Below are 16,109 nucleotides of genomic sequence, written 5' to 3'. Positions count from 1 at the left end.
AAAGAGGTGGGCAAAATATATCAAAATCTCTGTTCTTCTACCATTCATTGCATGTTTACTGATCTGAGAGAAATCTCCAAGGCATTAGGGTTTAAGCTCTGAGCCTCTTCATTTTCAGTCAAATTTACTCAAACTTATTGATCTGCTAATGACTACATTAGCAATACTCATACATAGCAGTAATTCCGGTGATGGGATCTAACCTAGGGAGCACAGTAGAAAACTTATTTGGAGCTACATTTAAAATCAGAGATATCACCTGGAGAGCTAAGGGTGCACTTTTTCAGTCCATGTGTGCTGCTCATGGATGGGTAGGCATTTTCCCTGCTCTTGCCCCTCTACACATTACTGCTGTCTTAAGCCAAATGTTCCCACTGCTGGGCTTGAGTTATGATGACTGCTTCTATGGCCACACTGTCAGCTAGACCAGGACATCTTTCCAGCTGACATTGGATACTACTGAAAATACAAACATTGCTTCTCAGCCACCTCAGTTCCTGACAAAGCATTGTAACTATCATTATGACTCTGAGTTGAGTGCATTTTGCTACTGAAGCTGTTCCACTTCATTTAAAAAGAAAAAAAATATGGAGAAAAAGGTAAGAGAGAGAAAGCACGAGGATGAGTGATTCCAGATGATCACTTGGGAAGGCTTAGTTTCTGCATTGTGTTCCCATAATGTAGAATACACGAAAGCCCTGTAAATAAAGGCCCTAATATTTTCCTATGGATTGGTGTATCAGATTTTGATTCTTTGGTGCCTAGTTAAATCTGAGGTCTGAACAAAGCTTGTCCTTGTGGTATTTCTGACAACACTCTCTTGTATTCATTCTTTGATGCTGTATGAAGGTGAGCTCATGCTCCACTCTTTCGCGCAGTGGGTCCCTGCCAAGGTCTTGCTCCTCTTCTCTGCCACCCTTTTCATTAAACTGGAAGAACTTCTTTTTCTGGAGACCTCTATTGCTTTGTCAGGTTTGGTTGAAATTGGTTGGTGTGTTCAGTGTTAATTCATCAGGGAAGGACTGATGGAGGGATGGATGAACACAGACACTTCATCTTATAAGCCTCCTTTTCACAAAAGGCTAAGCTCAAAGGCAGCCTTTGGAACAGGGACACAAATCCGGGGGGGCTCCCTCCTCCTAGTTCAATATCCTGACCACTCAAGCACTCTCTTGTTTCTGCTTAGTGAATATTGAAGCTCTCCATGCAGAACGGCACAGCCTTTAGGGGAGGGAGTGAGAATGACACCTTCTTCCCCCTCGGCTGTCTGTCAGTGCCACTAGTGAACCTGCCTGCAGCTGGTGTGGGTTCGAGCCTCCTCAGATATTAGTGAGAAGGGGGACCTGTCTCCTACCTTTGAAGAAAGGTTTCAATTAAAAGCTTTTTTAAATAAGCAGTACTACCCCTGCATCTGTGTGGTATTTGATCTGCTGGGAGGCATTCATGATTCCACAGTCACTTTAAAACAGCCACCTGTTTCCTATGCCATCCTTCTTTCTTTTTCTAGCCGAAGAGTCTGGAACTAAGCTACATTAAAGCTAACCTTTATGCTTTTTCCAGGTTCCTTTTAATTCAGATCAGTTCCCCAGTTAAGTTCAAGCACTTGTGCCAGCTCAAGGGACAACCACCTTCTTGGCTGGAGGTGACAAAGACAGGACTACAGCTTTTCACTCCAGTGTGGGGTTACAACCTGACTTTAAGTGACCATAAAACTGTGGCTGGAATTAAAATCCCTTAGAGGAAATGCAAGAATACCTGAATTATGGATCTCAGTGAGGTTCAGAGGTTGTAGTGTTAGTTAGGTCACAAAAGAAACACTGACAAGGGCAGTGGAAGAACATCAGGAACATCTTCAGGATGCCTCTGGGGCTTAGGCACTGTCTTTAGACTAGGTTGTTTAAATTGCATTCTGGAGCTGACCTACTGAATGGAGAATCTTACTGCAGTCACTAAAAGTAACTGTCTACAGATTCAGAGGAAATTTCAATAAAATACAGGCATTTATGCTTCAACTTTTAAGATTTCTGAACTATAGGCTTTCTATTTTCTTCATCTTACCCTTTTTTCACCTTTAAGAAACAAGAATCTCAGGTCAATTAAAACAGAATTAAAAGTTATAACTAAATACCTAATTTTAGCTAACAGTTAAACCAGCTGCCTTTAGGCTTCTGCTGTGGAGGAAAAGCTCCTTTTTGTTGTGCTGCCCCTGGGAAAAATAACAGGATCCTCAGTCTGACCTGTCTGGAATTTCTCAAGTCTGTCTCATGATATCCTTCTGACTCTACAGGAGCAGTCCCCAGCTTGTGCCTGCAGTTCTGGCTCTAATTGTGCCAGTTTGTGTGTCCTGGATATGGCTACTGTAAGGCTGGCTTGTTTCTTCAGGTGAATTAGTTTCTTAGACCTCAAACATAAACAATTTTTTCAACCACAGGCTGGCATAGAACATTGCCTTGGGTATAGCAACAGTTAACTAGCAAACTAAGTTTCTTTGACACAAGGAAGGCTCAAGGCAGCTGTAGTTCATCACTGTATCAAGCCACATTAGCTTGGGCTCATGTTCACAGTATTATTTAAATGACTGTTTTGACTTGAAGATTTGCTTCAGTGCCAGTGTTTAGAGGGAGATCCAGAAAAAGCTCTTAATAATGTGTTTTCTTCAAACATCTGTTAAAAATTCCATGTTACAATAAGAACAGTAAGATCTCAGCAACAATTTATTGACATATTGAGGCTTTTAAGTGATAAGAATTAGTTGAGAGGATCTGATGTATTTCTGGCATAGTAGCTCACGTTGCTTGCTAATTCCAGTTTCCTAGTTTCATCTGAAATACTGGGAATGCGGCATTATGAAAAATGCTACTAAAACAAATCTGATTTTTGGATGCCATAGGAACCAGAACCTTAATATTAACAGGTATTGCAGGTGCTACAAGTGGGGAAAAAAAAGAAACCTGCTTCTTTTCTGGTGTGGCAGCAGCTTTACACCAAAGAAAAGAATGCCCTTCTTGTGAATAATAAAATGCCAGCTTTATGGTGGGATAATTGCCATATCAGGGTCTTAAATTGGAGAGCAATGCAAAGTGCAGAATGAAGACTAAACATTGCTTGGATTGAACATAATTTTGTTGACCTGTGACAGATTCTTCCATGAAATCTCTTCTCTCAGACAGAAAGCCATTTCATATTTACCCACTGGTGCATTTTCTTTTCTGTGAATTGTATTTATGATTTATTGGTGGTCTTCCCCCCTTGCTTTCTGAAAGCTGTTCTAACCACTGGGTCCTTCACAGCTTGCTGTGGTGGTTGAAGAATTGTGCAAGCTTTAAAATCATCATTTTTCTGTCTGTTTGGCTCCATTTCTTTTGGTTGTGACTTTCTTCTGTGGAAATTGATTGCTTAATGGAAATGTCCTTTAATAACTTTACTGTTATTAAATAAACAATCACAACAATCATCGGCATCCACACCATTTCCATGCTGGAACAATTCCTTAAAACATGCTTAAAAATGCAAACATATAAATGAGGAAATCACAGAGAAGGAAGGAAAAACAATGAGTTGCCATGGTATTGTGAGACCATCTGTATTTATGACAAAATATTTTACACATCTGAAAACTGTGAGTAACTTCCGTACCAAACCCTCTCTCTTTCACTGTCTGTAGCTGAGCTGTACCTTTAGATAGCAATTCCATGAGCAGTCTGTGCTGACTTCCCCTCTAAGACATAAAGATGCTTGGATAAGATCCCAACCAGGAAAACTGGAAACCTAGTCAGGTCAATGGAATGACTTGCTTCATAGCCTTTAGTGGTCTTTGGAGCAGGCACAAATGGACTATATTGATTTTAGCCAGATCAGTGTTTCTCAAGCCTTTGCGAGAGACTAAATACCTTTTGGCTCACGTGCCTTAATCTGAGCCCTAAATTGGCAGTATCCCAGTGCGTGTAACTCAGGGACCTGGATCTAAGTACTGCCTACAAGTGTTAACCCCTTCTGGAAGAATTAAGTTGCTGCTTAACACTGCTGCCACCAAACATTTCGCAACCTCCCTATGCCCCTGAATTTTGTAACTAAAGCCACTCACCACTGAGGAATGCTGATGTGGATGGGAGGCTCCTAAGGAGAAGGCTGGTCACACGGTGCCCATCCTTTCTCTCTTCCCCTTCCTCCCACACCTGAGGTACTAGCTGCCAGTAAAACAGGACCTCAAGTACGTTCTCTCCTGGCATTGCTTCCCTAGGCCATGTGGCATTTCAATAATATGATCACAGGCAGGAAGGAAAGTGGCCCATGCAGTAGCAAAGGTGGAAAGTGATCGGTTAAGGTGGAAGACAATCTAGTAAAACTGACCAAACTTCCTTTGATCTACTAAAAAGTGACCATGTCTATCATTAAAAATTCCTGAACTAGATTAATAACCTAGTGCAGTTGTTCCATTCTCTCCTCTTAGACTGAAAATCTTTCGGCTGTACAATGGTCTTTTTGATGGCTTTTTTTTTCCTCTTTTAAACTTGAGTAAGAAAGCAAAAGGATGTTGTTAAGTAGTCAGTGCACACACTTATTAGTTTCTTGTAAGTGACAGCTGCAGGACTTCGTTAGTACAGGCAAACGTGAGCAGCTACACAGACAAGGGGGGGCTGACTTCCATGGTAGCAGCAAAACCTGCAGAACATACCCCCTGAGCCACCTCCATCAGCCCTGACCCCCGCCCAAGGAGGTAGAGCTGCTGGCTGAAGATTTCTTCAGTTCTATTTTCATAGACTGAGTCTCGGCACGAGGCTCGAATTTTGTCACATTTCCTGCTCCTGGGGCTGCCATTACTGACTTTCCTGCTTTCATACCTTTTGACACAGGAATGCGGGTGGGTGTAGGTCTCGGGGACGACCCATCCTGTCCTGTCTGCAAAAGAGAGACACAGAGAAAAATGCCATGAATGAAGGATTTTTTCTCTTCTCATATATGTTCATCTTATACTTTTCGTTGGTTCTTCATTTATCTCTCAAGCAACAATATCCCAAATCATACCCATCTGCAAAGTAATGTTTAGATTTAGAATCTGGCCATGGCACATACTGCTATAGTAAGGCCAAAGCTACAGTCAAGATCAAACATGTTTCCTAGAGCTGAGGTCTGGTGTTTTGGATCAGGATGTCATAGGTATGGGAATCCGTGCAAAACTCCCATCCCACAGCATGACACAGTGTGAGATGTCCTTAGAGGCTACTGGAACATTGGCTTAGCTGTCAGACAGGGTATTAGCATCTTGTACAGAGACTAGCACAGGCTCTCAAGAGTGTATAACTATGAGAGGCTGATGCTGAACCCAGGGTAACTGCCGTATTTTCAGAGATGGGACAAGATCACTCAGCATTATAGATAAAATTGAATGAAAGGGGTCATGGCTGGGGCCATGGCTGGGACCATGTATTCCTGCACTGGGAGAGAGAGAGAGAACAGAGATTTGAATTTTCTTTTCCTAGCCACAACTTGATGAATTCTGCTGAGGGTGAAGCTGCCAGCCCAGATTTCCAGGGAAACCTCAAGGCAGTTGTGTACATGGTCATTTTACTATCTCTGCCAGCATGCTGCCCTGAACTACAGCTTACCAAGCACACATCTTCAATTTTGATTACTTCAGAACTGAAGGAAAAAAAAAAGTCTAACTGGTAGGCCTGGGTCTGACAGTCCCAACACAGCTCCTATGCCCTTCTGGAGCCACAGCTGGAGGCCAGGCAAAGCTATCCCATAGCTTTGAAAATGCAGTCACATCCTTAGGCAACTGAATCCCAATGTGTAGATGCACATGTATAGGAACAAAAAGATTCAAAAGGGCCAACTGCTATTTTCTGTCTCTGTGGTACAGAGAACGACACACATATCCTGCAAGGTCAAAACTGGAAGATACCCTGTATGAACTATGACCTAAAGAAAACATATGTAATATAAACATGACAATTCTGAAAGGAAAATGGGGGGTGGTCTCCAGCAGTGATAAATACAGACACAAATGTTAACAGTGACAACTTCAGTGTCTCAGTTGAATTTCATATGCGACTGTTTTTTAGTCAGATAATGGATGAAGACTTTGATCTCACAAAAGAGAACAGTTCTTGTAAGATCCTGGAATTCTAGCTAGACTCACCTGCTAAATGACTAAGCTCTGTAATTTATGACATACAAGCAAGCAAAATAAGACTATAGTTCTGAAATAGATTGGATTAGGGGATCGCATCAGCTGCCACATGCATTCACACGTTTACTTTAAAATGCTCTTAAAAATGCTCATTGAAGGAGCATTTTTCTCTCTCAAAGGTTTTCTAGCCAGTAGCATCAGGTCTTTCTGTCTGCATCCTGAGTATGCAAAGGAAAACCGTTCCTTAATCTTCTAAGAACAGTTCGAAACCCCATGTGTACACTCAAAAAAAATCACAATTGGAAAACTTGAATGCTGTCTGCCTGACAGGAAGGAAGCCATTTTCAATAACTAAAAGCAACATTTACAATAGCAGTCTAAAGGCTAATATGGAACTCACATGTAGATGTCAAAACAAGTTAGGCCCATACAATTCTGTAGGGCAAAACATGCAAATGCATTCCATCAGCCTTGGAAAATATGTCAACATCCCAGGGAACCCAAATGACAAACATCTTGTACTCCCTGAAAGAGTTCCACAGTGTGTAAACATGAGGCAATCAAATGGAGTAGCTGGAATCTCAGGCATTTCTTCAGCTTTATTCACATGTAAATTATTAACTAAGGATTTGGGCGCTTTCAAGTTACTCATTTCAAGCCTAAATCGCTCAAAAGCACTTTGAAAAGAACTCGAACTTGCTTTAAGTTTCTTAGTTGCCTTCCTTGCAGCATACTAACTTGCTGATGATCGTAGGGAGGCTAATGCCTGCTTCACACGCAGCTGCAAAAGCATTTTGTGTTTGCGAAGTGAAATGGCACAAAGGTGGCTCTCCAGCCAGCAGCTCCCTTTGGCGTGTGATGGGGCAGGCAAGCAGAGGACACTCTCCACTGCACGTCTGTAGTGTCTGTGGCAGAGAACCCACACGACTGTCTGTTTCTTCATCATTTCTTCCAAGAACCAAGCTCTAAGCTGTTCCTTCCAGCCCTGTTCATCTGTAGGCTGCTGTCTTCTGGTTGATCCAGAAATGTGGCTCCAACCAAAAGCCAACTCTTACGCAGCCGGCACGGAGCGCCTGAGATGTGACCCCGTGGGATGCAGGGTGACACAGGCTGGCTCTGAGCTGGCAGGGCAGTACGTGGTGCTGGAACAGCACAGGGGCCCGAGAGAGGTTCCTAAAGACATTACTGAGAGAGGTGAATACACACAGCTGCAGTTAGTAATCAGTGCTCACTTCCGACACGGGCAGGTGTATTAGGCTGCAAAGCTGCAGTAAGGTTGGACAGTCCAATTAAGGGAAGTAAAGCAATTTGAATGTACAGAGCATTTAGCATGTTTTAGTAGCTTATAACAGGTCCTGCTTAGTGAATTTTATTGACACACAAAAAGAGTGCTTTCATGCACGCATTGATTTCTGGAATATTTTAATAACAAAGGTGCTTTTCCAGCATTTGTTCCCAATCAGATCAGGGCACAGCTTGCCCTGGACAGAAACAGTTCAGTTGAGTGATGAGCAGATACCCAGTGCAATTTCAGATGCCCTGGGCTACTCAAGCTATGAGTACAGGGCTGGTAGAGGACCCAAGGAGACCTGCAACCTCTGATAAAGCAGCTGGAACTTAGGTAGGCTACTTGACAGCACTAAAAAAAGTATGTTTAGGTGACTGAATCATGAAAGGGTAGGACTTGAGATCTAGTCAATACAGTCAATGAAGCCCAGTGGGCAATTCAGCTCATGCTGAAGCTATCCATGTCTCAGCTGAATCACCCTCCAGTCTCCACAGAGAGAGCACACAGGCCTCAGTGCTGACAAGGGGACTGATGACTACAGACTGACTCAGTTGCCCACACTGAGGCATCTTGTGCCATCTGAGGTATCCCATGACCTGCCACTGCAGAAAGGTACAGGTGTGTGTTATACCTACCAGCCTCATCCATGCTCTGTATGGGCAAGTGAGCTGCCCCCTGGATCTCCAGTAGCTCTAACAGAAGCCTAGAGCATACACGGGACACCTCCAAAGAGCTACCTTTATGTGCAGATCTCAAAACTAAATGCTGCCCAAATGCAAGTTGCCTTAGAGCTGCATAAACTCGTGCCCAGTCATCTCTGGCACCTAACAGCTTCCCAGCTGTGCCTTCCTGCCTCAGTCACAGGACACTCTGCATGGTTGGTGCCATGCCACTATGCTGGCTCTGCTGCAGCCAGGATTCCCTCTGCTTCCTGCAGATTTTCATGGCACTGAAGTCACTGTGTACCCTGGCAGCATAAACAGCTGGTGCTTGATGCCAAGCTTGTAGGAGGTGGAGAGCACAGGGCTTGAGTGATTAAAGGACTGACACCCATACTGGAAGCCAAAGAAGATTCAAATTCACCAGCAATCCTGCAATCAAATGTAAAGCCTATATTGAAAACCAGGACATAGGCACCACAGTTATTTGGCATTTTTTCCCAAAGAATATTTGGTTTTATTATGTGGGATTTTTACTGTAAACTGTATGAACTGTCCCAGGAACAGGAATTTGGACCAATGTGCTAAGGCAAGACTAAGAACCAGACTACAGTTTCAGGTTCATTTTGGTCTCCATATCCTCTAGTCTCTGTGGTCCATCTGTAACAAAAACCCATCTTCTAGGTCTGATAGGGTAATCCAAGTGTTTTCCTGGCAATTGGTTTGACTCTAGTCAAGCGAAGGAGGACCAAATCCCATTTTTTCCACTTCTATAGGAATTAGCCAAATCCACAGGCTACCATAGAAAAGACAGTTACCAGCTTAGGGTTTGGTCCTTATTTTTTTTCATCAAAGTGACAATGGTTCTGTTAAACGTGGAATTCAATCCAACTGGTCAAACAGTCTCCATCAGATCAGCCTACCCTGTATGACTGGACCACACTGACTGACAACACTGGTGTGATGAGGTCAGCTGCTCAACTGACCAGCCCTGGGCTTGTGCAGCAGGCACAACATGAAGTGCCTCCAAAGCATTTTGGTCTAGTGAGTTCAAGTACCAGTGGAGATACAGTCACTGACTTTTTTGGTTCTTTTTGACTATGTGCTCAGAAATTTCCCAAGTTCTCCTTCAGATGCCTGTGGTCTTTCTTTGGATCAGGGTCTCATTTTATCTAAATCAAACCTGTTGCAGACTCAGAAGAGGACTTGGATCAGGAGAATATAAATCTCTAGATACTCTAGAGTGTATGTATGTCAGTGCAAATAAACACAAACAGAATATCCCTTAATCCATGGGATTCATGGGATTCATAAATCATGATGGTCCATAATGAAAACACAGTTTCTGGTTTTGGACTCGCTACAGCTCAGGCTGGACCTTCAAAACTACTGTGTGTGAACCTGCAGTACTACCAATAACTATAAATTCAAATTGAAAGAAGAGCTAAATGTTTTCAAATATGAAAACAGTAACTGCAAATCTGTTATAGGAACAGATGAGAGCTAGGAATTTCAGACTTATTTTTCCCTTTGTAGCCTGGCACTGCATCAGTACATTGTACAAAGCATCTTGTATGAGACAAGCTAAGAGAAAAATTAAACCCAGTGAGCTAAGGAAGCAGCTAAGTATCATTTTGTCATGTGTGTTTTTATTAACTTAACCCCTCAAAATTGTATCAATGTTGGTTTCTTCTAGGGTTACTGAGTAAATGATCACAACTTGTTTTTTTTCTGAGTAGGGGTTTTGAAATGTTTTTGTAAAACAGATGGTGAATACACAACTCCTGTTTGGGTTTTTTTCAGGGAGTTGAGGAGGAAAAGGCACATTTGGGCATGTCCAAAGTTGCCTGCTCATCTGACTAGGGATGTTAAAAAGCAAAAGGAAGCATAAGATAAAGTAAATCTTATGGCTGAACTATTTTCCTTACATTCCAAATCGGGGAGGATGCAGTGAAGAAAGCAACCAGTTTTTAGCCAGAAGGAAACAAAACAAAAAAGTTTTGTCTGCCACGGTTCAGTGCATCATCACAGTAGAGACAGACATCTAGTTAAAAAGAAAAGTTTAAAAAAAAAGTTTTCCAAGCTTCTGAGAGACAAAGGAGTTTGTAAATTAATTATTTCAAGACTTTTTAAAAAAATTAACAATTGCCTCTAATATGCAGGAAAACAGTGTACAGTAGAATATCTACAGTACATTACATATATGGGGAGAGAGACAGCACATGTGCAATCCCAAAGGGATCTGTATGATGAATGCAAGTTTTCTTGAGTCAGAGGGCTTAACTGGGAATGGCAGCCTCTCTCCAAAAGTGTGGAAGTGTATCTTAAATACACTTTGACATTTCAGCTGGGAAAGAGGTGGCTGAAGAGGCGTGTTGTAGGGGTCTGCAGACTCCTGAGCACAGACAAGTGAACAGGGGATGATTATTCAGTATTTGTCAAGATACATGAAAGAGGCTGTAACCAATGAAGGTATTGCATAAAAGGTATCAAACAAAGGAGCATTTTTCCCAAAGCCCACAACTGCATTCACTGCCCCCTGATGTTGTGGAAACAACAGTTTAAATGAGTTCAAAAAGCAATTAAAAGAATAAATAGAAGAAAACTCCGCCACGGTCTATTAAAGACAAAGATGTGGCTACAGGCCCTGGTTCAGAAAAAAATAACCACCTATTGCCAAAAACTGGGAACAGACACTGAGGGAAACATTACTGTGTGTTTACCCACTTAATCTTCCCTTAAGCATCTGTTGCAGACTCTGTCTAGCTAAGTTTTTGGGCTAACACAGTACTGCTGGTTTTCTATTTTTGTTAAATTCTTCTTTCCCAGGGTATTTCCAACTAAAAGTAAAAAAATATGCCCAATAATAACCCAGGGGGATGACTAACAATAAATACTACCCACTATGGTTAAAGATAGAGGTGAGAGGCTGATTTAAGTACAAAAAAGAAGCTGGGGTATCACCACAGAAGCACAGAGAGAAAACAGCAAAACATATGTTAGAGGAAGCACTATTGTAATACAGCACTTGCAGAAGTTGAGAATTTCAGAGGAATAGAAAGAGCTTTACTAGTCACTGATGAAAGAGGCTTGGAGCTGCAAGCAATGATACTATGTCTGCATATTTATGCCTTTGGAGTTCAGTAATATAAAACACATTAATTGAATTATGACTATAATGGGATTATACCAAAGAAACATCTGCCTGTGTGATCAGAGTCTAAAGACCCACCAGCTGAGCCAAAAAACTTGGTATTTTCAGAAGTCAGAAACTGCACTCACCAAAAATAAAAATACAGTTTCCTGCTCTGTCATCTCCATCATTCTTTGTCCCTCTGTCTCTCACTTGCAATTTTACTGGATTGCCATTATGAAAACAACTTTAAAGGAAATTTGAAGGGGCTTCCTCTGAAAGTTACTGCTTTGGCAGACAATGCCAAAAGTGTCCCAGCATTCAACTCTGGTACAAAAATATATGAATTGGGCAAATTCTGATTTTACAAATAAGCTTGTATTTGAAAAAGTCAAAAGTTTCTCCTCACTCCACCCATTTTCCCTGCTGGTGTCTCAAACCCAAACTGTGGTTGCCCTTTTCCTTACCAGAAATACTGCATCATGAGACTATGCTGCTTACCATTGATAGTGTTCCTCGGGTGGAAGATGTTGTAACAGGTGTTATAGTGATAGTACTTGTCACCTTGCTTGCTGCAGGTCGCGAGGACAAGTTGTTCCGAGGCGATCGAAGGACGGTACCGGTTACAACTTCTTTCTCTGCTGCTATGTTCACTGGTCTGACTGTTATCACAGGACTTGCACCATCAGGTGCAGCACTGGGAGAACGTTTGAACTGGGAACCTAAGTGGATGTGGATTTTGTTGTCTTCTGTCGTAATAATATTGGCATTGGCATTGTACTTGCGGATTGGAGTTGGGACGGTTTGCTTTTCTGGTGTTACTTTGAAGACAGCCCTTCCCATGGTCATATCTTGTGACTGTGGAGAGACAGATATTTCTGCCGGTGCTGCAGATGTTGATACTGTCATAATCTGAATTGGTGATGCAGGTCTGTCAGCAAAGGGTGCTCTGCCTCCCTCTGGGGACTTTTCCCTGGAGAATGTTGTTATAGTGACTGGAGACATAGAACGATCTGAGCCCATGGGACTTTCACTGCCTTTTCCTTTTTGTGGCATAACGTTTGGAGAGGGAATGATGGTTATTCGTGGCTTCTGATTTCCCAGAGTAGGAATGACAGTGGTACTTGAAAAAAATTCCTCTGCGGTGGGACTGGTTATCTCCAAAGTAGCTGTGCTGTTCTCATGGTCTGGTGTCACCCGAATATGAAGAGGTTGACCCTGCTTTGGTGAAAGGACAACCTCCCCAGGATGTGCTGGACTACTGTGGGTTCGGGCTCCTTTCTCAGGAGTTGCCTGAGCCCCAGTTTCCCTCTTTTTCATCCATGGTATCCAAGATTTCCTCATAGCAAGCTCATTCGCTGCTGGAGGATATCTCTCGAGCACTGAAGAACGCTCCATGGGTTTCTTCAGACCTACCTGTCGCAGATTGCTCATGATATGATTTTCCTCCTGGAAGGATTTCCTTATAAACACTGCTGGAGTTTCTTCTTCTGCTGCTTCATTGCTTACAGCATCTGTTTGCACACCAGTGGACATCACGGGAACATCAACCATTCTTCGTCCATTTATGCTGGGCCTCAGGGCACGGCTGTAACGCTTAGAAAGCTCCAGCTCTCTTGTTAGGTTCATAACTTCCTGCCCCATGCTCTTGTTTTTGTTTTCCTCTTCCATAAACCTTTGCTGCAGAACTGAATAATCGACTTGGAGCTGAGAAAGCTGGTCTTCTTTGTTCATCAGCTCATGGATTTTTTCCTTAAGAGCTTGAACTTCTGCTTTCAAATCTCTGCTTTTGGCTTCTTCCAGACGAAACCTGTGCCTCAGCTCTGCCTCCTGGCTCACCACTTCACCTTTTTCTATTGCTTTGGTTTTGGCAATTTGGAGTTTCATCTCCTCCAACTGTTGAGAAAGAAAGTTAGCTTTATCCTGCTCAGTCCTAAATTTCTGCTCTAGCTGGTCATATTCATCTTCTGTCTTCATCAAATCTCCTTCGACCACTTCCAGTTGTTTGAGACGTTTTTTCAGTCTTTCAATTTCAATGGTAAGTTCCTTAATCTTGTTGTCCTCATGACAACCATGCTCTGGTCCTTTCCGGCTTCGGCCTCTTGTAATTTCTCTTTCTACTTCCTCCATACCATCAATTCTTTTCTTTAACAGGTCAACTCTACAGCTTAGTTCAGAGGATTTTTCTTCTTCACTTCTCAGTTTGCCAATTAACTCATCCCTTTCCTTTGTCAAACTAGACACTTTTTCCTCCATTTCAGATTTCAGTTTCAAAAATTTCTTACTTTCTTCTATTAGTTTTTCTGTTACATCCATAACTTTCCCTTGTTCAACTTTAAAATTCTTGTTTAGACCCTCAACCTTTTTTTCCTCCTGTTTTATTTTTTCCATCATATTTTTTCGTTCATCAACCAACATCACAGTAAACGACTTCAGCTTTGTAAGGTCATCTTTTAAGCTGATTTCAGCCTTTTCCAACTTGCTTTCTGATGTCTCAAGGTCCTTCACTCGAGTCTTCACCACTTCCAACTCATTTATCAAATCCTTAGTCAAATTCTTTTCTTTCTCCAAGTTTAAGTGTAGCTGGGTGCATTCAGACTTACTTTTGCTGAAAGCCTCTTCCAACTTCTCTAATTCTGACATTCTTTTCTGCAATTTCTCCACTTCAAGTTTCAACTCTTTGCTATGGTGCTCTTCCTCTTGCAGCTTATTTTTCAGCTCTTTGCACTGGGATTCAGTTTTTGTGATCTCTTCATCTTTCCCCTCCATTTCAAGCACACGCTTTCGGAGGTTTTCCACTTCTGCCATTAAGCTAGAGTTCCCACATTCCCCATTTGCTATTTTATCTCTTAGTTCTTGAAGTTCCTCCTCAGCTTTTTGAAGATTTTTGTTAGTTTCTTCAAGTTCCTCTATTCTGCGAGTCAATCCCACTAGCTTAAGCCTTAGCTGTCTATTATGTGACTCTTGATTAGCCAGTTTAGCAGTCATCTCCTCATGTTCTTGAGAAAACGATGATGTTTTGTGTTCAAGTTCTGCCTCTAACTTCATCAGTTTTTGTCCATCTTCCTTTGTTTTTGCACTAATAATTTTAAGCTTTTCTTCTTCTTCCTTTAGTTTTTGGGTTAAGTCCTGTATTTTCTGGCTTTGTTGACCAAGTTGTTCAATATGCATTTGTCTTTCATCCACCAGCATGAGTGCAAATGATTTGAGTTTGACTAGTTCTTCTCTTAATTTATTGATTCTCTTTGTATGTTCCTTCTCCTTCCGGGCTTGATAGATCTTCTCCTGCTCCAGAAGTTTCTTCAACCTGAAACAAGATAGAAGAGATGCATTAAACTGTGTGTGTGTGTGTGTGTATTTCTCTGGTTTCAAAATCACTTTCATTTTATCTTCTTTTTGATTTTAATAGGTGGTCTTTCAAGAAATACCTACCTACTCACCTACAACAGTTACATTCCCAAACCAAATATTTTAAATTACGAAAGTTAACTGAAAAATATATAAAATCACTCAAAAATCTGAAACACGGTGAAATTTTATACATGTATAGATAACAAATACATGAGGTTTTAATTTCTTTACAATTATTTCTCTGTTAGGATGATGTTGGTAAAAGCACATGATATCCCAAAAGGACAGGTATTATCTTCTCACCAATCTGTTTATACCCAACTTGTTTTACAAGGTCGATTCTTCCTTATGTCTTGCATAAACAAAAATGTGTAAAACAAGATAAAAATGAAAACTAATGGCCATATGCAGCCATGCATGAATGGATCAGTCCTGGTTATAAATAAACCAGGAGCACAGGAGATTACATTAGCACACAACTGATAACCATCTGGGCATCACAGGCATACGAAATTAGCAGCAGGATAAATTTGCCAGCAGAGTGACTATTACATTAAAAAGCTTCTTCTTCCAGACACGTTTCCATTTACAACAACAGATTTTGTCAACCATAAGGATCAGACTATTCAAGCCTTTGGCTATAGCTAACCTCATCTGGAAAATGCTCATCTCTATATGGTCTGTAAAGCTGTTTTTTCAGACAACATAGAAGCTTGCAATACACAAATTAGATGTATTCTCAGACTTACATTTTCCAGCCTTATCCATGCAACATTTCAATGGAGAAATTATTAGTAATGTAAGTATTTTACACCTGTGATTTATATTCAGGATACATTGACATCAGCACATGAAGTTCCTGCACGTTATAAGCATGGATTTATGAGGATGGGGATCCACAATTGACACAGAGGTACAGATAACACAGGGATGTATCTCCTACCAATCTAAAAGCCCATTGTAAAAGCTGCAGTCCAGCTTAGAAAAGAAACAGGTATGCACACAGAATTTGCTGTGAAATTACATGTTTTCCAAACCTCTGTCACAGTGCCTACAACTCCCATATCCCCTATCAAGACACATATGATGATTCAAATCCACTTGCTTTGCTTACCCTATGTCTGAAACTTTTCTAGTTCTTTTAACTCCTGTTAACTGACTTGCGGTAACTGGAACATCCATATCTTTTGGATAAGAGATCAACTTTTATTGGTATTTTTATATTAAATGCTGGACTGTAGATGGTAGTGGGTGAAGCACAGATACACATTCCTCTCTGCTGGCCCAGCAATGAAGTGGTGCACAATGTTGCACACAGAGGATGTCTTCCAGAGCCCTCACCTGAACTCTACACTCATAACAACAGACATATTAACTTGGTACTCCAGCAACTGTTAATGTTTCACTCCTTACTCCTCAGGGACCAGAATGAAAAGGAACTGGAAAGAAAAGCTATAAGAAAAGAGAAGGAAGTCAGAAAGCAGAACACAGGATGCAGTAGGTAGGGAAGGAGAAGGCTGAAGAATGCATTTGAAAACAAGAGTC

General features: G+C 41.5%; 1 protein-coding gene across 1 annotated transcript in view; it reads right to left on the bottom strand.

Annotated features, from left to right (window-relative positions):
* Positions 1-16,109, bottom strand: part of FILIP1 (filamin A interacting protein 1) — a 77,175-nt gene that overhangs the window by 3,013 nt on the left and 58,053 nt on the right. The window contains exons 5-6 of the mRNA XM_009081498.1: positions 11,715-14,520; positions 4,842-4,899 (exon numbers count right to left, since the gene is read on the bottom strand). Coding sequence (XP_009079746.1) covers positions 4,842-4,899; positions 11,715-14,520 — 2,864 coding nt within the window. The remainder of the gene's footprint in view (positions 1-4,841; positions 4,900-11,714; positions 14,521-16,109) is intronic.

This window comes from Acanthisitta chloris, unplaced genomic scaffold (assembly GCF_000695815.1).
Source record: "Acanthisitta chloris isolate BGI_N310 unplaced genomic scaffold, ASM69581v1 scaffold4869, whole genome shotgun sequence".
Taxonomy (NCBI): Eukaryota; Metazoa; Chordata; class Aves; order Passeriformes; family Acanthisittidae; genus Acanthisitta; species Acanthisitta chloris.
The sequence above is the reverse complement of the archived record's forward strand: the minus strand, read 5'-3'. Positions and strand labels throughout refer to the sequence as shown.